Raw genomic sequence first — 23,763 nt, forward strand, 5'->3', positions numbered from 1 at the left:
TGAGCCCCACTTTGATGGAATAATACTTATAAAATACAAAATTAACATATGGGTTTTTATGGTCCTGATACTTCCATGATTTCATTTGTGCCGACTGCACTTGAGCCTCAGTTTTGGAGTTTTGAATTTCAAAGCCTGGACATAAAGGGACTAGGAATGACTCCTATGCATAGGTGAGGGCTGTGGGAAGAGAGTGATGAGTGAGGATTGGGAGGAGCTACGGAGTTAGTAGGATCAATATCCAGGGCTGTCTCTGCCCTTAAATTGAGGACATCATCTGTTGTCAGTGACAGGAGCCACATGGGGACAGAGGAGGGCGGAAAAATGACATGTGGACATCACCTGCATAGAAAAGCTTTGCTGATTGTCTAAGCTTGCTCCTTTGACTGTGGCCAATATGTCACTTATTGACAGTCTGCCCTGAAACCTTGCTTAGCCTCTGTCTGAGTTATCTCAGGTGGATGGTCCTTCTTCCAGTATCAGCATTGTCAATGCTTTGCTGATCGATTCATTTTCTAACAGTACTTCCATGGACGTCATGAGGTCTTCTTTTTCAAAACTTAAAGTTAGATGAGCAAGGTTGGCAGGAACACTTGAGGACTAATTTTGTAAGAGGTCAGTTCATCATGAATACTTCTTAGTTTTACAGAAGCTTCTGAGTTCAGGGATTCAGAAAGTAAGTACGGCAACAATATTTGTTATTTATTTTGTATTGCTGCATTACTCTCACCTCTAAACTCAGTGGTATAGAACAACAAATATTTATTATCTCACACAATTTCTGAGAGTTAGGTGGTTCTAGCTCAGGTCTTTTATGAAGTGTTAGTCAAGATGTCTGCTGAGGCTGCATCATCTGAAGGTTTGACGGGGGCTGGAGGATCTGTTTCCTAGATAGTAAACTCACATGGTGGTTGGCTGGAGGTCTCAGCTCCTCTCTTGCTGTTGGCAGGAGAGCTCAATTCCTTGTTATATGGACCTTTCCACAGAGTTTCTTGAGTGTCATTATGACATGGCAGCTGACTTCTCCCAGAAAAGGGGGGGGGGAGAGAGAGAGAGAGAGAGAGAGAGAGAGAGAGAGAGAGAGAGAAAGAGGGAGAGAGAGAGAGAGAGAGAGAGAGAGAGAGAGAGAGGAGAGAGAGAGAGAGAGAGAGAGAGAGAGAGAGAGAGAGAAAGAGGAAGAGAGAGAGAGAGAGAGAGAGAGAGAGAGAGAGAGAGAGAGAGAGAGAGAGAGAAAGAGGGAGAGAGAGAGAGAGAGAGAGAAAGAGGGGGAGAGAGAGAAAGAGGGGGGGAGAGAGAGAGAGAGAGAGGGAGAGAGAGAGAGAGAGAGAGAGAGAGAGAGAGAGAGAGAGAGAATTTCTATTGGTTCATAGATCAACCACAATACAATTTGGGAGATATGGAAGGATACTATGCAAGGACATGAATGTCATGAGGTAGGGGGTCACTGCAGGCTGTTCTGAAGACTAGCTACCACTGTATGCCCTCTAGCCCCTAATGATTCATGTTCCTCCCACTTGCAAAATACTCACCCCCTCCCTGTCTCAAGGTACCCCAAACTTTAAACCTATTATAGCATTATCCTGAAGTCCAGAATTTTAAACATCTAAATTAGGTTCAGGTAGGCCTTAGCTGGTTTGGCTTAGAGGATAGAGCGTTGGCCTTCGGACCGAAGGGTTCTGGGTTTGATTTTGGTCGAGGGCACGTACTTCAGTTGCGGGCTTCTTCCTGTCCCGGGCCCTGGTCAGGGATCATGCAGGAGGCAACCAATCGATGTGTTTCTCTCACATTGATGTTTCTCTCTCTTTCCCTCTCTCTTCCACTCTCTCTAAAAAGAAAAAAAAATCAAGGGGAAAAATATTCTTGGATGAGGATTAAAAAAAGAAAAGAAAAGAAAAATAAATGTGATGTTTAAAAAATAAAAATAAATTAGGTCCAGGTATGAATGACATTTCTCAAATGCATTTCCTAAGTGCATTTCCTTAGCTGTTCCCTAAGTATAGATTTGAGTGAAATTCCTCTCCTTCTTAAGACCCATGAAATGAGGAAAATGCCATCTGCCCCTTCCTCCCAATATAAAATGGTGGAACAGGCATAGGATAATTGCTATAGATATTCTTATTTAAAAAAGGGGGCAATGGCCTGGGTTTTACCTCTCAAGGTTTCAACTGCATCATAAGCTAACCTCACTGAAACTACCTGCACGTTACTATGAATGACTTTGGGTGGAGGTCTCAGTTCACACCTTTGGTCCATAAGAAAATTACTAATTTTGTGTCATTTCTACAAATGATGAGTTTTATTCATTACATTTTAATCTTTCTGAATTTCACTTACAAAAAAAGCTTGAACTTCAGTTTGGGGTTTCCCTTAAAGTTAATGCTTTTTTAATAGCATCTACAGCCTTGGATTTTGTTAAAGGTTAAAATTTGAGCAGAGCAGCCACCAGAGATGCCTGATGTTCTGAGGAGCTGCCCACAGCACAGTGGAGCAGGCCAGGGACACTTACACTTGAGACGGACTACGGAACAGCACACACCCGGTGTGGAAGCCCAAGTCAAACGTAGAAAGACTAGCCTCGCGGATGTCAGCTGAACCTGAGGCTACCTCAGCAGCAGCAAGTGCCTGTGGTGGGTTTCCAGGGGAACTGAGGCAGGCATTCTTAGCTGAGACACCAAGAGGAGGTTGAAGCAGTCTTGGACTAGCCCAGCTGACAGTGTCATAAAGATATTACCAACAAAAAAGATTAAAAAATTGAGATTATAGAAATAACTCATGCTTCTGTAAAAAATTCCAAAAATTCCAAAGTAGGTAAAAAATGAAAGCATTCTCTCCACCTTCTCTCACTCCCTGGCAACAATCTCTACTGCTCCTTTGGTGTACACACTTTTAGGTACTTTTCTATGTTTCTTGTTGATAGAACTTTTAAAGTTTGGGTATATTTTTGTCCATGGAGAGAACACTCCACAAATATTTGTATATATATTTTTGGTTATAAAGACAGACTATGTTGATCAATATACACATTCAATAGGCACATACTACATAATGCTAATGATTATAGCAAGAGCCCCTAAATGGTGCTTACTATGTGACAGATCTGTTCTAAGGTGCTTTACGAATACTAACATTCTCATGTAGCTCAGCAGCCTTCTGGTTTATTAGGCTCAGAGAAACTGTTATTGGTGGAAGTGGAGTTCTTGAGATGTCACGAGGAAAAGAATTTCCTGAGACTAGCTTAGGAGGATAAGGATTATTTGTTTGGGTGGGAATAAAATCCTGGACTTCCTATGTCCCATTTCCCTTCATCACACCCTGGGAAAAGTCTAACCATGTCTTCAGCAGGGCCAGAAAAAAGGCCATTGCCCATATTAAAGTCCAGTCAAGTCCAGCATCCTGCATGTGAAGTCTGTACAGGCCAGCAGGAGTCACAGAACAAGAGAGAACAAGATGAAGGGAACTTTTTGGGGATTTTAACTGTAGCTTCTTCAAACTAACTAACTTCTCCAGATTTTCGATGGGGTTTGCTGCCTAGACAACACATTGTTCCCCAGGCTAGACTGACAGGTAAGCACCGCCCCTGCACCACCAGCCTTTTACTGCACGTGTGCCTATCTCCCTCTTCTCTTCTCCCATTAACAACCCAGTTCTGAGGGGGGAGGGAGGGGTGTTAATCTTGGAGGAACAATGTAGCTTTCTGAAGGTTCCCAGGTGGCCATGCTTACAATGTCAGACTTCCCTTTTCTTTCTTTCCTTTATTAATACTAACTAGCTAATAACAACAATAATAAAACTGCCTTACTTAGATGCCCTACTTGATTTACCTACTATTGACTTTTCTTTTTCCTGCTTAAGGCCACAAGTAGGTGAACAATGGAATATTTTGTTAAATAGTGTTAGTCACAGATTCTGGTGACTAAGGTGCTTAAGGTGAGTCACAGATTCTGAGAAAGGTGCCTTTCCCCAGAGTTTATAGCAGTTCAACTACCAATTAAAACAAGAACAAACTTTCCAACAGGTAAGAACAGGTAACCCCAGAGCACTTGGCTCCCCCAGAGGTCTGGTGTCCATTAAGACCCACTCTCGCCCCAGCTGGCATGGCTCAGTGATTGAGCTTTGACCTATAAACCAGGAGGTCATAGTTCAATTCCTGGTCAGGGTACATGCTGGGGTTGTGAGCTCGATGCCTGGTTGGGGGTGGGGTGTGCAGGAGGCAGCCGATCACTGATCCTCTGCCATAATTGATGTTTCGCTCCCTCTCCCTCTCCCTTCCTAAAAAAAAAAAAGAAAAAAAAAAAAGACTTGGTCTTATGCTGCCTTTAATCAGAGGACCACACAGGGTGGAGCCTGGAGAGGAACCTGCTGGGTTTAGATTTTGCCGCTACCTGGCCAACTAAATGTCCTTCAGTAAGACACCTAAGTTCTGGGTCTCAATCTCCTCACTTGAAAGGATGAGTATTTTATGGATGGTAGGCAGCATGAAATATCTGCAGCATGAAATATCTTTTATTTCCTTTTCAGGCCTTAAAGAATTGCTAACTTTCAATTCATGACTGAGAATGAACAGGATAGGTGCTCTAGATATTCAGTTGGGGATTTCTCATCCACGCTCTCTGGTCCTGGGTGGTGCAGCACCAGCCTGGCTCCAGGTTCTCAGGGACTGTGGGGAGGGAGCTGGGGTCACCTGGGACAGGATCTGGGCTGCCTGTACTTTTGGAGGACCATAAGCACAGACCCTGGGACAGCAGGGGTCGTCAAGTCTTTGGCCACCTCCATGTGGTCACAGGCAGAGAGTAGAGTGGGCCTGCTGAGCAGGCCCAGGATGTGTGGGCATGGAGGGCCCAGGCTAGTGCCAGCCATGATGGTTTGATCTTCACCTTAATCTTCACCGAGTAGGAGGACTCAGCTGGGCTTTGCTGGAGAGCAAGGGAGGTCTATTTGTATTTTTTAAATGTTCAATTTATTAAACACACATCTATGAATAGAACTTTAATAAATAAATTTTAATATTTAAACAGTTTTTGCAAATGTTATAAATTTCCTTAAACAATATCAACTGCAATTACAAATTTAATATGATTATTTGAATACACTTTAAACACTACACAAAACAAAAAATACAAGTTACAGACATTATAAACATGTATGTACTGTCATTACACTTAAATTTATTTTAAGACACCAACACCGTAGACTTAATTCATTACTTCATTGGTTTCTACTTGCTATTATTTTTCTCTGGGAAGAAGATACTTTTTTAAGGTTTCTCAAATACATCTTTTGATGTTTTCTTGGTGTTAACTGAAAAATTGTTAGACTCCCTGCACCCCCAAAGAATATTGTCTCAGAACCTCATACACACCTGGCTACAGAATTGGGCTTCTTAGCAGGTTGATCCATGCTTTGGGCTCTCAAGCTTGTTGTATCTCTCAAGGAGTTATCTTTGTTCCAGTAAAACTTATCCTGTTACCCTAATAAGTCTTTTAGTGTTTGTATCTTCCACTAAATTTGTAGTTTCTGCATCTATAATGATGTATGCCTTTGGTTTCACTTGGGCAGTGTTATGGAACCCCTTGTTCTGTCATTATGATATAGTGACTTACCTTGTTAGCATTACTTTAAAATTATGCCTGCGCTAGTAATGTCATATGGTTAAGGGGCCATCTAGTAGATTCGTCTCCTGGGAGAGAGGATTGTGTTTGCACATTTGTGTCCATCTTTAGGACATTGGGCTCACCCAGCATCTCAGAACCCTCTTTCTCCTTGATCATGGAGTATGAGCAATGCTGGTTAACTAGTTGAACTTCCTTTCTACCTGGTTATCATGTGTGTGTAGCCACATGTACTGATCTTGGAACACTTCCTATTTTTTTCTGGGACTATTTAGCTCACACAGTTTTCTGTTTTTATTCTTTTCCATTGACCAGTGAAAATGAGCACATATCTGTTCATTATAAACATATATGTACTTAGAAGAAACACACATACTCATAATTAGTAATATTCACTTTCCTATAAAATTGAAAAATTAAAAAAATCCTCTCTTTGCCGTATCTACTGTGAGGATGAAGACCATTCTCAGCAATCATTCTGTGGACATCCCAGAAAATGTGGTCATCACTGTGAAGGGACGTATTTGGGGTGAAATAGAAAGGAACTGGCCACATGATCTGTAGTCATGTACAGTACGTGATCAAGGGTGTTACACTGGGCTTCTCTTACAAGATGAGGTCTGTGTACGCTCACTTCCCTATCAACGTGGTTATTCAGGAGAATGGTTCTCTTGTTGAAATTAGAAATTTCTTGGCCAAAAAATACACCCGCAGAGTTCGGATAAAGTCAGGTGTTGCTTGTTCAGTATCTCAAGCCCAGAAATATGAGCTGATTTTTGAAGGAAACCACATTGAAGTTGTATCAAGGTCAGCTGCTTTGATTGAGCAAGGCACAACAGTTAAAACAAGGATATCAGGAAGTTTTTAGATGGCATCTATGTTTCTGAAAAAGGAACAGTTCAGCAGGCTGATGAATGAATAAGATCTAAGTTGTCTAACTATAGAAACACCAAGATGCCGAATGATTTGTCACTTAATTTGCGATATTTAAAGATGCAATGAAAGCCTCACATTAAATTTAAAAAAACTTAAAAAATCCTAATATAATCACTCATACTTTTTGGGTAACAGCTTACAGTACTTTACTTTGTAATATCATCATGAAGTTAGGCCTTTTACAAACTAATTGTAACAGACACTCTTGGTGCCTAACTCCCAGTCTCTTATCCTTTCTTGCTTATGGGTGGGGTCCCAAATATGTTTGTGTCTTCATCTGTCCTCAGGTAATTCAGGGATAAATCCTGGCAAGGTTAGGATGCTCAAGGCGATTTCATTTCCTTTGCCTGTTTGAAGGATCTGGGTTTGGTGTTCAGTTTTGGCCAAAGATAGGTAAGGGGCAGCTGCTGGATGGTTTCTGGGAAAGCGTCCCCTGCTCTTAAAAAGAGAGGCACAGGAGGAAATGGCTCTTCTTTTCCAAATGGATGTTGCTATGTATTTATGGGATTATTGAGGTGGTAGCAGGCATTTTGCTAAGGAGGTAATTTAATGAGGAGCTAACTCATGAAGGATGGAAAGACAGAAAAACAAATTCTGGCTTCCTTTTTTTTAAAAAAATTAATTTTTATATTTATTTATTAATTTATTTTTAGAAAGAGGGGAAGGGAGAGGGATAGAGAGAATAGCTGCATCCTTCATGGTCCTTATTGGGAACTGAGCTGACAACCTGGGCATGTGCCAGACTGGGAATGGAACAGGGGACCTCTTGGTTCATGGGTTGACGCTCAACCACTGAGTTATACCAACCAGACAAACCTTGGCTTCTTGATGATGCTGTTGAGCCACAGAGCAAACAACCCCAGAGCCAATCTGTCCTATGGGCTGCTTCTTTTCTGCAATAATAACTTTTCCTTATTGTTTGAACCATTTTAAAATGATTTTTTTAATTAACTGCAACTAATTAATCAATTGATTTTTGGGTTATTAACAGATACATTTATCTATTTCAAGTAACCCTATTTATTATTTAGTCTTTGCTTCTCAAAAAGTCACAACATAGCCAGTGGGGGCCTGAGGGATCGGACATCTTGCCCTATCAGAACGGCTTGTGACTTCCTTGAGAGCAGAGAACTTACAGGCCTGTGTGCATAACCATGGACAGGCAATAGTGCAGTGAAGGCCTGGGGAGGGGGCAGGAGCGGGGTGGAGGGGTCAATGGGGAAAAAGGAACATCTGTAATACTTTCAATAATAACGGTAAATGAAAAAATACCCACACAGTTTGAATTTCCATCCTATAGGCAACAGAGAGGCCGGGACTGGTAAGCTAGAAAGGAATGAGCCCCAGAGCTTTGCACAGGGAACAGACACAAGCGATCCCACTCGGTTAAGTTAATTTGGTGGCTGAATGTACCTTCCCCAAATGCAGACCCGGCCTCCTTGCTTCTTCATCCACCCCTACAACCTTAAGCATGACCATTGGCAGGAGTGAACCAACCTGGGAGGCCAGCGAGTGTGTGTGTGTGTGTGTGTGTGTGTGTGTGTGTGTACGTGTTCAGATGGAGGGGACTTCCCAGACACATTCCATCTGCTTGCTGGACTAAGCGTCAATTTCTTCTTCGTGCATATTTTCGGCCCAAATCGTCTCTGCTTCCTCATTCCGTCCTCCTCCCACAGAGATAAGGGTCTGCACCCAAAACCGCGTAGGGCACGCCTTCCTGAGCTGGGGCCGCGCTCTGGGCTGCCCAGAGCCCTGTGGCCAGGCCTGGTTGGTTGGAGGCCTGCCATCCATCCACACCTCGAAATTCTTCTGCAATTTCCCAGTAAGGCTTTGGGGGGCGGGGCGGGGTCTTGAGCCCTTTTATTAGGCACCTCCACTCTTCCTCCCCCTCAGAAGGCACGAAACGTCTCTGTGGAAGATGGGTGTCTACCGCATCCGCGTGTCCACTGGGTCCTCGCTCTTCGCGGGCTCCACCAATCAGGTGCGGCTGTGGCTGGTGGGCCAGCACGGGGAAGCCAAGCTCCGGGAGCGCCTGTGGCCTGCGCGGGGCAAGGTGAGCTGGCGGGAGCTGGCCCCAGCCCGGAGGAGGTCACATACCTGGGAAGAGATGCGCGCGGGGCGGAGCGTGGCACACAGAGAGCGCCATCTGGCTTCCTTGGGATGGAGAGGATGCTCCTGCACGCCCCTCCTTCACAGAGCTCTCTCTTTTTGCAGAGATCCTGGAGCGGCTGCGTGCCTCTGGTTTCCTCTATTTTATTTCGAGAGGAGGGAGGGAGGGAGGGAGGAAGGGAGAGAGAGATTTTATTCCACTTATTTATGCGTGGTTGAGTCTTGTATGTGTCCTGACCGGGGGTGAACCTGGAACTTCGGGGTGTCAGATCACGCTCTAACCTACTGAGCTACCTGGCCAGGGATGTTGCCTCCATTCGGAAACTATTTCAAACCTCTTCCACCGAGGCGGGGCCTGGGGTGGGTTCGGGGAGGAGGAGAGAAACTAAGAGCTGAATTTCCTGATCCCTTCCCTTCTCTCATCACATCTTCCTGGTTCGCCCCCGGCTCCCGTTACTTTTTCTTCCCCATTTCCCATCCCCACATTTCCGTCGCCCACCCAGCTCATCCAGGACCTCCAGATCCGGATGTCTGTCCCGCGGATGCCGCAAAGGAACATGCCCAAGCGAGGTCCTCCCCTTTCCCACCCCCCACACCTCTCCGCTGGCCTTCCCAGAGGTGTCACGTGACCGTCCCGCTCTGTTCGCCTGGAACCAAGAATCAAGCGCTGTCAATTCTGCCTCCTGGACATCTCCGGCTTCCGGGTCCGGATGCCCCCCCCCCTCCCCCCGGTCCACCAGTGTCCCCGGGAACCTACGCCACCTTCAGCCTCTTCCCCCGCCCGGCCGCTTCCTCTCCTGCCCTTCCAAGCCCCTCTGCAGCCAGATGGACTTCTTCCAAATACATCCCCAGCCTCAAACGCCCCTCCCCACAAACATCTGAGTGGCTTCTGCTGGTTCTCAGGACCAACTTCTTGGCTTACCCTTCGAGACTTTTCACGATCTCGTCATGCTCATCTCCCACGCGCTCTGTGCTGGGCTCAGCCTCTGCGCTCTCGCTTCCTCCCCCTGGCACGCATTTCTCCAACCTTTCCCTCTCTCTCTTTCCCTGGTCAATCCCTTCACACATAGAGGTCTCTGCTCACACCGAGCGGAGGGGGCGCCGGGGTCTCTGGGCTGTAAGTGCCTGGTCCACAGTGTATCTCCCCGCGCAACGGTGCGCACGCCCGCTGCGGTGCCCAGCGCCCAGCGCCCAGCGCCCAGCGCCCAGCTCAGCGCTGGGTTGGATCAATGACTACGAGGAGGAAAGAGGAGGAAAGAGGAGGAAATAGGACAGGAAGGAGTGCATCTCCCCTCCTCCGCCTCACCCCGGGCTGAAGAACTCCACGACCCATAATGGGGACGTGGGAATACCTGGTCGGGTGCCCCCTTTCTCTGTTTGACTCCTTTTGCGCCGCTTTCCCAGAGGCCCAGCGGAAGGGCCAGGGCGGGGAGCTGGGCTCAGTCCCAGTCCCCGCGTCCAGCGATGGCCATGGATGCTTGAGCCTCTTGTGTCGCCTGCAGGAGACTGAGTTCAAGGAGGACGTGAAGGAGTACCTAGGGCCGCTGCTGTTCGTGAAAATTCGCAAAAAGCAATTACTACAGGATGACGCCTGGTTCTGCAACTGGATCTCCGTGCAGGGCCCTGGGGCCGGTGGGGAGGAATTCCGGTTCCCGTGCTACCGCTGGGTGGAGGGCAGTGGCATCCTGAGCCTCCCCGAGGGCACAGGTGAGCGCAGGGTGGGGTGTGAGGAGGCCTCTGGGGCCCAAGAGAAGCTGGGGGTGGGGGAGAGGGGAAGAGGGAACAGGGTGTGAGGGCGGAACCGGAGGGCTGGGTCTTTTTTCCTTTCGGAAGAGGTGGATTGGTGGAGTTGGCACGCAGGCTGGGGAGGGGCGTGATGCTGAAGGGTCACCCCTCCCCCGCAAGGGTGGGCTGAGAAGGCACCCCTGGCAGGGACGGGGGGGGGGGGGGGGGGAGGCTCTCAGGAGCAGCCTCATTGTCCCTGCCCTTGTCCTCTCCCTCCTTCCTCCTCTAGGCCGCACGTTGGTAGAGGACCCTCAAGGCCTGTTCAAGAGACACAGGGAGGAGGAGCTGGAAGAGAGAAGGAAGCTGTACAGGTTAGCCTAACCCTGCCCCTGACCCCTCCTGACCCGGCAGTGAGTCCTGGCCCTTCCTGGCATCAATGCCTGATTTCATTTCTGCACCACAGATGGGGTAACTGGAAGGATGGGTTAATCCTGAATGTGGCTGCGGCCAATTTATGTGACCTCCCGCAAGATGAGAGGTTTCTGGAAGACAAGAAAGTTGACTTTGAGACTTCACTGGCCGTGGGGTGAGAACAGTGGGGGCTGGAGAAGAGGGAGTCATTCTGGTCCAGGCTCCTATGCACTGAACAGGGCTGGATTAGCCCAAGGGGGGGGGGCTTATAGTTCTAATGTGTGATTTTGAGACTAACTTTCAAATGCTTCACCTATCCTTACCTGAAGGCTGGCCAAATTAGCTGTCAAAGACTCTCTAAATGTTCTTGCTCGCTGGAATGATCTGGATGACTTCAACAGGATCTTCTGGTGTGACCACAGCAAGCTGGCTGGTCAGTATCCCTACCTAGTACTTCTCCCAGGACCCTTACCACCCAATCTAGGGAACCAGGGCTGGGAGACCTGAGTTCTGGGTCCCTCTGGTGGGCTTGGGGCAAGAGGGAACGGTTTGGTGGGGGTTAGAAGAACCAAGACATCAGATCTCACAACCTGCTCCACAACTGCCACCCTCAGAGAAGGTGCGGGACTCCTGGAAGGAGGATGCCTTCTTTGGGTACCAGTTTCTCAATGGCGCCAACCCCATGCTGCTAAGGCGCTCCAGTCGCCTTCCTGCCCGCCTAGTGTTCCCTTCTGGGATGGAGGAGGTGCAGGCCCAGCTGGAGCAGGAGCTGAAGGTATGGACATAGTGGACCAAAGGAGGCCACGCAGTGAAATGGGAGTGTGGTCTGTGTTTATGCTTATCCGGGCCCCACTATGAGCCCAATTTGCCCCCAGATGCAGGAGGGGATTCTACAGGGGAAATCTTTAGTGATCTTGGAGGTGTGCAACCACATGGCCTTCCTCCTCGACTGAGAAAAGCATATTGTGAAGGAAGAGTGTGTGATGGGTGATAGATGCAATCAAAATGAAGAAATAACTGGGTTTTGGTGCTAAGGATTTGGGCGAGTGTGTAGTAAGAGAAGTAGATCAGGGGTGGGCTTATTAATCAGGAGTCAACATGGATCAATTGATGGGTTGGGCAGAGAAAATTCCTGGGTATAGGGTGAGACAGACTTGGGTTTGAAACCTGGCTGTGCTATTTAAAAAACTGTGTGACTTCAGGCAAGTTATCTATCTTATTTTATCATGTTTCCTTTTTTTTTTTTTTAATCTGGAGTTAATTCAAGTGCTTGTAAGACTTATGTAAAGCAATAGCATGTGATTCATTACCTGTTTCAAAGTAGGTGATGAAGATAAGTTAGTTTCCTTCTTGTTCTTCTTCCTTTGGGGAATTAGGGTGGGAAGTAGATGCCTTATACTGATAGCCCTCGCCGTCTGCCCCCATCCAGGGAGGCACGCTGTTTGAAGCTGACTTCTCCCTGCTGGATGGGATCAAGGCTAATGTCATCCTATGTAGCCAGCAATATCTGGCTGCGCCTCTGGTCATGCTGAAACTGCAGCCTGATGGGAAACTCTTGCCCATGGTCATCCAGGTGAGAGGACCCAGGATTTCTGCTCCCTGGTGGTTGGCCCTCTCAGCTCAGCCCTTCACCCAAATTCATTGAGGATTCACTTGTGCTAAAGCACTGGAGGTGGCAGTAAAGGAGGCAATGGGCAAAGGCAGAAAGGTGCGGTCTAGCTGGAGAGAGAGACTGGGAAAATCTAAATATGCTCCAGTACTGAGAAAGTACCTGAGGATGGAGATGGTGTGGGAGGGGTCATGGGAGGTGGGGTGGGCATAGCTGTGGCAAAGGAGCAGGACCTCTTCCCAGGGGAAGATGGGTTGGGCAGCGAGGCTGAGGTGTGCAGAGTGTGAGAAGTTAGATTGTCAGTGGACCATTGGGCTGGCGTGCTGGGGGGTAATGTGAGGTGAGAGGGCCCAGACTGTAGTGGGTGGTGGATGCCAAATCAAGGAGTATGAACACAGGAAGCTGGTGTAGGCTGTTGTGAAAGATGTTATAGGCACATTCTATGGGTCATTTTGTTTAGGATGGATTGGGGAAGGGAGATGCTATTCCGGAGATTAGGGTGACATGCTATAGCAATTGCCCAAGATGGGGGTAATGGACTCAGTTGTGGGGAATAGCTGTGGGGGTGCAGAAGAAAGCTATATGGGTATACAGAGGAAAATTAAACTGGCCTTGATTCAAGGAAAGAGAAAAGGAAGAGTTAGGCAAGATACCTGTAGAAATAGGACAAATAAAGAGGAAAAGATGCTCAGGTGGGCTTTGGTATGGCCAATTATGAGGTAACTAGAGGCCCGATGCATGAAATTTGTGCAAGAGTAGACCTTTATTGCCCTGGCTGCTGGCACTGGCTTCCCTTTGGCACCTGGGACCCGGGTTTTCCTCTGGCCGTTGGCAAGCACCCAGGACCAGGGCTTTTCTCGAAGCCCCTGCTTCATCTGTAAGCATATTATGCTTTCATTATTATAGATGGGGAGACACTCAAATTGTTACATCTAGCCAGTGACTAGCTGAGAACTGGAGACTTAATCAGCTGAATAGTGGTGGTGTTGAAAGATTAGAGAGAAGCTGGACTTTCTGAAAAAGTGTGGGATAAAGGAAGCAGAGGGTTTGAATCTTGTCCACACTAGGGGAGTGAAAGGGCAAGTGGAGGCCAGGAAGTTGGTAGAAGAGGAGCTTCTGCAGAAGGCTGGGCAGAGCAGATTGTACAATGTTAATGCACTGAGTGGGTAGGAAAGTCAGGAGAAGGAATAGTGGCTGCTGGGAGTAGCAGCAGTGAGATGAAGAAAATTAAGCAAATTTGGGAAGAAGGGAGTGGTTAAAATGCAAAGGAGGAGGAATATGTTGGGCATTTGGCCACTCATACTCTTTTCCCCACACTGTATCCTCACTCCAGCTCCAATTGCCACGCACGGGATCCCCACCACCACCACTTTTCCTGCCCACGGATCCCCCGATGGCCTGGCTCCTGGCCAAATGCTGGGTCCGTAGCTCTGACTTCCAGCTTCACGAGCTTCTCTCTCATCTTCTGAGGGGACATTTGATGGCTGAGGTTATCGCTATGGCCACCATGAGATGCCTTCCATCGATACACCCTATCTTCAAGGTAATACCCTTCTCTCCTGCCTGTCTCTCTGCCCCATGGCACAGTCCCACGTCTGGAGGCACCCTCTCTGTGGAATCTCAGGGAGTGGGGAAAAGCCAACCAATGAGAGACAAGGGAGCAAGAGAGTGAGGTGGCTTGTTCTGCATTTTCAACAGGGTGACATCACCTCCCAAGGAGGTGGAAATGATTCATTGGCAAGGTGTGGGATGAGGGGGTGGGAGGTGAGAAGTCTCACTCTTTTTATGTATAAAGCACAGATTGATGAACATACAGTATATAGACAGTGCCCACAAATGACTGAGGATTCCATCGCAAAAGGGAAGACCAAGCAAATAACATAGAAGTCTTTTCCAGCCAGTTTTGACCTGTCCTAAAATAGTAACACACAGGCCAGTTAGACAGGCTCAGGTCCACAACAGTGGCCTGTTTTTTTTTTTTTTTTTAAAACAGACAATTTGAACTGAGTATTCACCCATTAACTTTTCTTCTTGGGTGCCTCCAATGGGGCAAGACACATTCTAGATGATTGTGCTTTTGGAAATTTCGATGTCCATTTTGGGCTACAATCCAATAAAGACTGTATTTTGACAGATCAGCTGTGATAAATACAATGCAGAGAATCAAAGTTCTGACTGAGTGGCCAGGAAAGGCTCCCTTGTTGAGTTGACATAGAGAATGAGGCTCTGAGGAGCCAGCCTTGAGATGATCAAGGTGCACATTGTTCTGGGCAGAGGGAACAGCTGAGAACAGTGCAGAGGTCCCAAGGCAGGAGCAAGCATGGCATGTTTAAGGAATGGAAAGGAGGTGAGTGTAATGGACAAAAGTGAGAAGGGAGGAGAGGAAGGTCTGCAGGTAGGCGGGGTAGAGCATGCATTCCAATGGAGGCAATTAGACCCCTTCCAGGGGGTGAAAGTGGGTCCAGAACCATGGAAAAGTTCTAGGGTGCAAAAACTTAGAATATTTTATGTATAAAGCAGATATATACAGCTCTAGCTTGTTTGCCTCAGTGGATAGAGTGTTGGCCTACAGACTAAAGGGTCTCAGGTTCAGTCCTGGTCAAGGGCACATACCCGGGTTGTGGGCTCGATCTCCAGTAGAGGGTGAGCAGGAAGCAGCCGATCAATGATTCTTTCTCATCATGGATGTTTCTATCTCTCTCTCCCTTCCCCTTTCTCTCTGAAGTCAATGAAAAAATAAATAAAGCACACACACATATATAGTACATAACAGATATAGTATAGTGTAGCATTAAAATTTCATGGTTGGGGGAGAGGAAACACTATCTGAAAAGGCTCTGTAGAGGAGTGATAATGAAAAAGGTTGAGAAACATTGAACTAGAACTTGAACAGTCTTATATGAAAAGAAAAGGAGAATGATTTCTTCCCATTATCCTACAGCAATAAGTCAGTGGTTTGTGGAATGAATCACAATTTGACTGAACACTCTTGGTTTCGAGGGGCCACTGAACTTCATGGCTCTGCTTTTCCTGAAGACCTGGCACCTTTCCTGTTCTTCAGTTCCAATTTCCTGCAGGGACTTGCCGCAGGTCTCTCCTCACTTGTTCTTCCCTGCTCTCTTCCTCCAGCTGATAGTCCCCCACATTCGATACACCCTGGAAATTAATGTGCGGGCCAGGACTGGGCTGGTCTCCGAACATGGCATTTTTGACCAGGTATGAAAAGAGAAGGGGGCTTCTGGAGCTCTGCTCCCTCTGGCTCTGGCCTCTGGCTCTGGCCTCTGGCAGGTGGAGTTGCCTGCCCCTGCCCATCCTTGCTTCTCAGGTGGTGAGCACCGGTGGTGGAGGCCACGTGGAGCTGCTTAGGCGCGCCAGAGCCTCTTTAACGTATAGATCATTCTGTCCCCCTGATGACCTGACTGACCGGGGGCTTCTGGGAGTCAAGTCTTCTTACTATGCTCAGGATGCTCTGCGGCTCTGGGAAATCATGTATCGGTGAGGCAAGGGGAAGGCAGGGCTTGGGGGGAGGGTGGGCTTGAGAGACCAGGGAGTGGCTTGAGAGACCAGGTGATCTGTGTTGGAGGGCTGGGTGCCCTGACCTGGCCATGTGGGCAAGGGGCAGAGGGCCTGGAGGCTCCCTGTCAGCTTCAGCTCTCTTGGCCCAACCCCTTGGCTGACAGCTATGTGGAGGGAATTGTGAGTCTTCACTTTAAGACGGACGAGGCGGTGAAAGAGGACCTTGAACTGCAGACCTGGTGTCGAGAGATCACTGAAATTGGCCTGCTAGGGGCCCAGGACCTAGGTGAGTTGAGTCCCTGCCCTGAGTGTGGAAGATTCCTCCTGGGAACATCCCCAGAACCCTCCCTGCTTCTATGAAACTTCCCAGAAGCATGTCCAACCCCTATTAAAATGTCCAATGGCCTTTTCAGGTTCTTATGCAAGAAGAATCCCTCTAGGTCCCAGATGCAGTAGGACCAGTGGTTGCTCATAAATGCTTAACAACTGGCTCTCTGGAAAAAAAAGAAAAGAAAAAAAGCCCTGATTTGTAGCATTTGCCCATTTCCATGGTGTAAATATTTTCACTATAGCTCCCGTTGTGATGTCACCAGCTTGCTAAATACCTGAACATTTCACATAACTGACTCTTTTGAGCCAGTGTGAGCCATACCAGTACCCCATTGAGTAGGGCCCTCCCAGGAGATCTTCCCGTTTCTCCCACCACAACTCATGCTCATGTCTGTGTCCACAATAGTTCCTCAGCATCCTGGACCCCCTTTCTTCCCTCTCGTATTCTCCCTGCTCAGCCTCTCTGAGCTCTGTTTCTGTTCCTGGCCTCCCAGCTTCTAACTGTCCTTACCTCTTGCAGGATTTCCCATGTCCTTAGAGTCCCGGGACCAGCTTTGCCACTTTGTCACCATGTGCATCTTCACCTGCACTGGCCAGCACTCTTCCGTTCACCTGGGCCAGGTACTTGTTATAGGGGGGCAGCGGGCATTTGCACCTGGAGTGGCAGCGGTGGTGGGGTGGGGGGCGGGTGTGCAGGTGGCTAAGGGGTTTTTATGCTTAGCAGACTTTGATTCTAGATGTCTGCCCCTTCTTAGCTGGATTGGTATGCTTGGGTCCCTAATGCACCCTGCACAATGCGGCAGCCCCCACCGACCACCAAGGATGCGACACTGGAGACGGTGATGGCAACACTGCCCAACTTTCATCAGGCTTCTCTCCAGATGTCCATTACCTGGCAACTGGGCAGACGTCAGCCCATTAGTGTGAGAGCCAGGTGGCCTGGTCCCTGAGGAAGGGGGCAGCTGTGGGGAGGTGTGGCGCTCCAAACTGGGGTTCATAAGGCTCTAAGCTGATTTTCTCTCCATCTCAGGTTCTTCTGGGCCAGCATGAGGAGGAGTATTTTTCAGGCCCTGAGCCCAAAGCTGCGCTGAAGAAGTTCAGGGAGGAGCTGGCTGCCTTGGATAAGGAAATTGAGATCCGGAATGCAAAGCTGGATATGCCCTACGAGTACCTGCGACCCAGCATAGTAGAAAACAGTGTGGCCATATGAGCACCCCGGGCTGTGGTTGTTTCAGCATCTCTTCCCCCCAAACCCCAGCTCCATCCCTTAGAGCTTTCAGTGTTCCTCTCCCCAGCCATGCCCCCTTCTATCTCCTCCCGCCCTAGAGAGTCACCTTTTCTCTGTGTCTGTCCACAGTGAACACATTTTACTCTAGACTCACCACTTAGGGGCCTCATTTCCCCCTTATTCCTCCCACTTTTCCTATTGTCCTCCCCTCCTCCTTCATCATTGGGTTCTCCCAAAGGGCAGGTAGTAGTCACACTTATAGAAACTGTTTCTTTGGATTAGGGCAATAATACATATTACTCCACATGTTTATAATTTTGAGTTTAACAATAAAAAAAGATATTTTAGACTAATGAAAGAAAAGAATTAAGATAAAACTATCCTAAATCAAACACTGGCAAAAGAGTATATAGCATGTCTTTTTAACTCGGTGGGATTTAACACATCCTGCAGCCAGACACAACACAGGGCAGACCATTGACATGGCAATTCTCACTTTGTGGCTCACTTAGAAAATGATAAGTGGAAGTAAAGTGGTTAAACCAAGAAGCTTCTCCCAGCTGGAAGGATTTGGCCTTGGGGCTTCAGGCTGAGGGGTCCATACTTATAACCCATTTGCAGTTCACCAGCCGGGAGCCTCCAAATAAAAATAATGAACTGGAAAGATAGTAAAAATCTCATGGTTATTTTAATAAGTGACAACAAAGAAACCAATAAATTTCAACTTCTGTATCTTATTAAATTTTGAAAAAATAAACTTGGAAGTTTCTTTCTTTCTCCCCCCCCCCCCAAATATATTTTTATTTATTTCAGAGTGGAAGGGATAGGGAGAGAGAGATAGAAACATCAATGATGAGAGGGAATCATTGATCAGCTGCCTCCTGCACACCCACTACTGGGGATCGAGCCACAACTGGGGTATGTGCCCTTGGCCAGAATTAAACTCAGGACCCTTCAGTCTGTAGGCAGATGCTCCACTGAGCCAAACCAGCTAGGGCGGAAGTTTGTTTCTTAATATGATTATCTGTGGATATATATTTTTAAACCTTTATTGTTGAGAGTATTTAGATGTCCTTCTTTTTATGTCTGCATTTCCCCCCCTCTACCTGGTTCCTGCCTCACCCTAGGCCTTAATCACCCTATTGTCTGTGAAATGGATTATTTCCAATTTGTCAACACTACCTTTTCGACTTGGTGCAAAGTCAATTTTTTTTTTACTTTATTTTTATTTTATTTTATTTTTTCAAAGTCAATTTTTATAATGTGCTTTATGTGCCTGAAAAGATTTATATTCCAGACCAGCTGGTGTGGCTCAGTGGATAACTGTTGACCTATGAACCAGGAGGTCACAGTTCAATTCCCAGTCAGGGTACATGCCCCAGTTACGATCTGGATCCCCAATGGGAGACGATAAGGGAGCAGCTGATCGATTATTCTCTCTTATCATTAATGTTTCTATCTCTCTCTCCTTCTCCCTTCCTCTCTGAAATAAAATATATATATTTTAGCCCTAACTGGTTTGGCTCAGTGGATAGAGCGTCAGCCTGAGGATGGAAGGGTCCCAGGTTCGATTCCGGTCAAGGGCATGTACCTTGGTTGCGGGCACATCCCCAGTAGGGGGTGTGCAGGAGGCAGCTGATTGATGTTTCTCTCTCATCAATGTTTCTGACGCTCTATTCCTCTTCCTTCCTCTCTATAAAAAAATAAAAATAAAAAATAAAATCAATATCATATATTTTAAAAATATATATTTAAAAAAGTTTACATTCCATGCTTTTTGGGAGCAGGGTTACATATTTCTCTGTTAGATCAATCTTTTAATTATGTGGTTCAAATGGTCTATATTCTTATTGCCTGATCTATTTGTTTCTGGTGAGTGCACTAAACTCTTCTGCATTTGGGTATTTGTCAATATTTCCTAGTAACTCTTCCAGTTTTTACTCTATATATTTTGAGACAGGATATTTAGATGATAGAAGTTCATGGTTGTTATATCTCTTTAGTGGAGTTTTTTTTTTTTTAAATCACGATGTATTGTACTTCTTTAGTTCTCTTATATTTTTTGCTTCAAATTTTGTCTCATATTAGTATTGCTTTCCTTTAATATTTGCCTGGCCTTTTTTTTTTGGTTCACTTTATTTCAGATTTTCCCTGTCACTTGTAAGCAACATGTAGTTGGATTTTAAAAAATCTAAACTGGTAGTCTGTTCTTTAATGGATGAGTTTAACCTTTTAACCTTTTTGTGTGATTATTGCTGTACTGTGTCTACCACCTTATTTATGTTTTGTTTTTTTTTACTTCTGTTTTCCTACTTTTTAAACTGTCATTAGATGGTTAGTTTTTTTTTTTGTTTTGTTCATTCCTCCCTACTCCCGTTGACTTGGAAACTATAAAGTATTACTGTTCTTTTAGCAATGACCTTTACATTTTTGGCATTTCTATTTTGCTATTAATTTTTCTAAGAAAGTCAAAGGTTATTCACTATTTCTATTCTCTATCAGATAGAATATCTTACTTACAGAACCCTCATGTCTTTTGGTCTAGAAATTATTATTATGTAGTATTTATATAGTAGTTAAATAGAATTATTTAGCAAAGAATTAAATCTGTCCACGTGTTTTTACCAATTTCTGAGTTCACCTTTGTTTCTTGCATGACACTCATTTCCTTGATTTTACATCTTGTTGCTTAAGTACAATACCTGCCCTTGTTTCATTTCCATTTGCTTTGGCTCCACATTTCCTTATTGTTATGATTCGTGTTATTTTTCCTTTATCCGTGTGGATCCTCTCTAACCAGAACAGTTATTTGGTGGTTGCTCTACTGCTCTAACTTGGCCTGGGCGAATTAGCCTCCTGAGAACTGGCTTTCTTTCTCAGTGTTAGACTGCCTCACGTCTTTTGGAACTTGGCTTTGTAGGATTATCTTGAATGGGAAGCCCGTCCATTTCCCCTACACAATTCACCTTTATAGTCATCTCCAACAGCCACTGAGGCCCCATCAAAGGACCTGGTCTTGTCTGGGTAGTTAAGGTTCCAGTTTTCTGAGGGGATGGAAGAGGAGGGACTTAAGAGCCTGCCTGGGTTTCCCAGGTCCTGGCTGGAAGGCTGCACCTTCCTAGTCACAGAGCTTCAAGCAAACCCAACCCTGGGCCGGGGTGCATCGCAGTTGGTTTTTAACTCCTTTCTCAACCGCCTGCCAGGCCCAATGAGTTTGAATCAAAACCCTGCTTTATGTGTGACACTTTTAGTCCCTTGTACCCCACGGGCTAGAGCTCCCAGCCACCTCTGCCTGCCTCTTGGCACCAGTCCCAGCACACCTGCAATTCAGCCAGCACCTCCTCTTGTTTTTGTCTTCTATATCGAGTCCAGAAAGATGTTTGCCTTGCTTTTGAAAGTGGCTATGTCCTATTCATTCTCACAATTTATATTTCTCTATGAGTGTCATGGATCAAGGGAGAGCCCAAAGCATGAACTTCAAGTGCCATCTTGGCTGGAGGCTCCTGTACTGCTTAAACCATTTTCAGTTTCTTTAGAATATTATCACTTTCAACCTTAAACCTCCAAACTGATAGAGGCACCTATCTGATAAGGTTGTTTTGAAGATTGCATGGGATTTTCCAATGTAAACGCTCTGTACACTGTCTGAAATAGAATAAAACTTTAAAAAAGTGATTGCTTTGACTGTTTTTATTATCTGCTCTCCCCCCCACCCCCACACGCGCCTCTGCTCACTCTGGGTTCAGCTCAGCAGAACCTGTAGGCGAGGCTTTCTGTTGGGCTATATCTGCCCTTTTTTCACCAAACATACTTGTTTCTGTTGACGTCTCTTCCTTTCTCTTTTCATGTTTGCTATTTCAGAATGAATGTTTCCTCAATTTCTAGATGATTGTTTGGAAGGAACAGCCACCCACGAGTCCTGAGCCATTGGCTTCAGCCCCTCCCGTGCTACCCGTAGCAGGACCTCGGGAAGACCACCCGCCTCCTGCTCCCTCGTGTGATTTCTGTGAGATGCTCGAGGTGAAGTGCTTGGCACACTGAAAGGCTGTGCAAAGCTGAGGAAATAATTATGTTCCCGTTTATGAAACAATGCATTATTTTAACTCTCAGACATCATATGCTGTTAAAGGGAGTTCCTTGTTTTGGCTCTGGGTAAACTGGGTTTGAGCTGGGACCGGGAGCTGGAGGTTTGGGGATCAGGAAGGCCAGAAAGAGGAACCCAGTGGGCCCTCTCTTTTCTGGGAGGGGCTGAGAGGGGAAGCTGAGGATCTAACACCCCCAGGTGTAAAACAGGGAGCTCAGGGCACGTTGAGATGGTGTCAGAGCACAGCTGCTCTGAGTCCGTATATTATTCTGAATTCTGCTAATGTCTATGCCAAGTGTCAAAGCAGGATCTAATTCTCGGAGTACTTACACCTACTAGGTGTACTGGTTAATAATGGCGGATTTTGTAATTAAAAATAACACACGATAATTTCAAGGGAAACATCAAAAGTGCTTTATTCAAAGTAATGTCCATGGCTAGCTACACATTTCCCCCATCTTTCAGGTAATTTGTGGATACCGTCCCAATAGAAATTTTCTTGTTTTGAGGCAAACCATTTAGAGACCCAATTTTCCACTTATTCGTAAGTTTTGAAGTGCTGCTCAGAAAGTGCGTGTGCCATCAATGGGAACAAGTGGTGATCTGAAGGAGCAAGGTCTGGTGAATATGGCGGGTGGGTTAATTCTTCCCAGGCAAGATCTTTTAACGTGTCTTTAATTGGTTTTAAAGTGTGTGATGGTGCGTTATCATGAAGCAAAATTACTTTGCCGTGTCTTCTGGCACATTCTGGTCATTTCACAATCAAAGCGTGGTTCAGATTGATTATTTGTTGTTGGTAGCCATCAGTATTAATGGTTTCAACTGGTTTTAGAAGCTCCTAATACGCCACAACTTCCTGACCCACCTAACGAAGAGCATTGTCTTCTTTCCAAAGCGATTTGGCCTTGCAGTCGATGTTGATGGTTGACCTGGATCAACCCATGATTTTGTTCGTTTGGGATTCTCAGAATAAATCCACTTTTCATCACAAGTCACAATTCAATGCAAAAAAGACTTTCTTTCATGCTGTTGAAGCAACATTTTACTGATGACTTTTCGGTTTTTCATTTGTTTTTCGTTCAGTTGATGTGGCACCCATTTTCCTTCCTTTAAAATCTTTCCCATTGCTTGTAAACCATCAGAAATGGTTTGGTGAGCAATGTTTAATCTTTCTGCAAGTTGTTTTTGAGTTTGACACGCATCTTCATCCAATAATGCTTATAATTGCTGGTCTTCAAACTTTTTTTGGTTGACCTGGATGTTCTTTGTCTTTCACATCGAAATCATCACTTTTAAAGTGTTTAAACCAGCGTTCACAAGTATCTTGAGATGGAGCATGTTCACCATAAGTTTCCCAAAGTATACGATAACTTTTTCTTCAAAATAAAGTAATGAATTAAAAATTCCTGCAAATGGTCTTTTTTGGGCACAAAATTTGACATTTTTAAGTGTAAAAATATCTATGATGTTAACACCTTAGGCAAATTTGACATCTGAAGTTTTGAAGCTTGCTGTCAATACAACAAAATAGCATACATATCAAATCGCATATATATCAACATATGTGTAACTCCATCTATTGAAAAAAATCCTCATTCTTAACTGGTACACCTAGTAAATCCTGCTCACAGCACCAGGTGTGAGAGCACTCACTGCTCCATCCTGCCTGCTGGTCCAAGGGTAGGAGCACAGGTCCTGAGCCTGCCCTACTATGCTAACTATCAGGGCTGCGCCCCTCTGCCAGGGGCTGGACCTTCTTGGATGCCGGGTGGTAGACAGAGAAGCCATGAGAAGTTGTGGGTGGATAAGAGTGAGTCTTCATTGTAGGAGCCAGTGGCCATATGGCCACCAGACAAAACAGTTCTTCACAACCAAGTCTCAATAGGCAGCTGCACACCAGTTGATGAACAAATACATCTTTGTCACAAAGTAGCAGGAGCCTCTGTACCCACAGTCATTATCTGAGCAGCCGCACGCTGCCTCTAGACCCACCGCCTCACATAGCAGCGGCCCCTGAGCTCCTAACCTCAGCAGCCTCAGTAGCCTCTCTCTAGCCTCTGCAGCCTTTTCCCCTTTTCCGCACCACTCTAGCTGGTCAGTCACATGGATTATAGCACTTAGACAAAAAGGCCTCTTGCCAATAGTAACGTCGTATTTTGGCTACAGAAAGGCACATGTGCACAGTGTACTGTGAGATTGCTGTCCT

General features: G+C 46.2%; 1 protein-coding gene and 1 pseudogene across 3 annotated transcripts; both read left to right on the forward strand.

Annotated features, from left to right (window-relative positions):
- The first annotated feature begins 1,419 nt into the window (after positions 1-1,419).
- LOC307115478 (SNRPN upstream reading frame protein-like) lies at positions 1,420-2,686 on the forward strand (annotated as a pseudogene). Its single transcript has 2 exons — positions 1,420-1,433; positions 2,479-2,686. The product of its transcript is annotated as an SNRPN upstream reading frame protein-like (transcript).
- Positions 2,687-8,415: 5,729 nt separating this feature from the next.
- Positions 8,416-19,491, forward strand: ALOX15 (arachidonate 15-lipoxygenase). Of its 2 annotated transcripts, none has more exons than XM_079798467.1 (14): positions 8,416-8,598; positions 10,157-10,361; positions 10,669-10,750; positions 10,843-10,965; positions 11,120-11,223; positions 11,405-11,565; positions 12,220-12,363; positions 13,733-13,942; positions 15,529-15,615; positions 15,725-15,894; positions 16,080-16,201; positions 16,766-16,866; positions 17,001-17,168; positions 17,276-19,491. In XM_079798467.1, exons 1-14 carry the CDS (start codon positions 8,464-8,466, stop codon positions 17,453-17,455), a joined length of 1,992 nt encoding a protein of 663 aa, XP_079654593.1. In that variant the 5' UTR covers positions 8,416-8,463; the 3' UTR covers positions 17,456-19,491. The 2 variants fall into 2 exon arrangements, with proteins under 2 accessions (XP_079654593.1, XP_079654594.1); XM_079798468.1 differs by having other exon boundaries at positions 8,423-8,526.
- Positions 19,492-23,763: the final 4,272 nt, after the last annotated feature.

Source organism: Cnephaeus nilssonii (assembly GCF_951640355.1).
Source record: "Cnephaeus nilssonii genome assembly, chromosome: 19".
NCBI classification, from domain to species: domain Eukaryota; kingdom Metazoa; phylum Chordata; class Mammalia; order Chiroptera; family Vespertilionidae; genus Cnephaeus; species Cnephaeus nilssonii.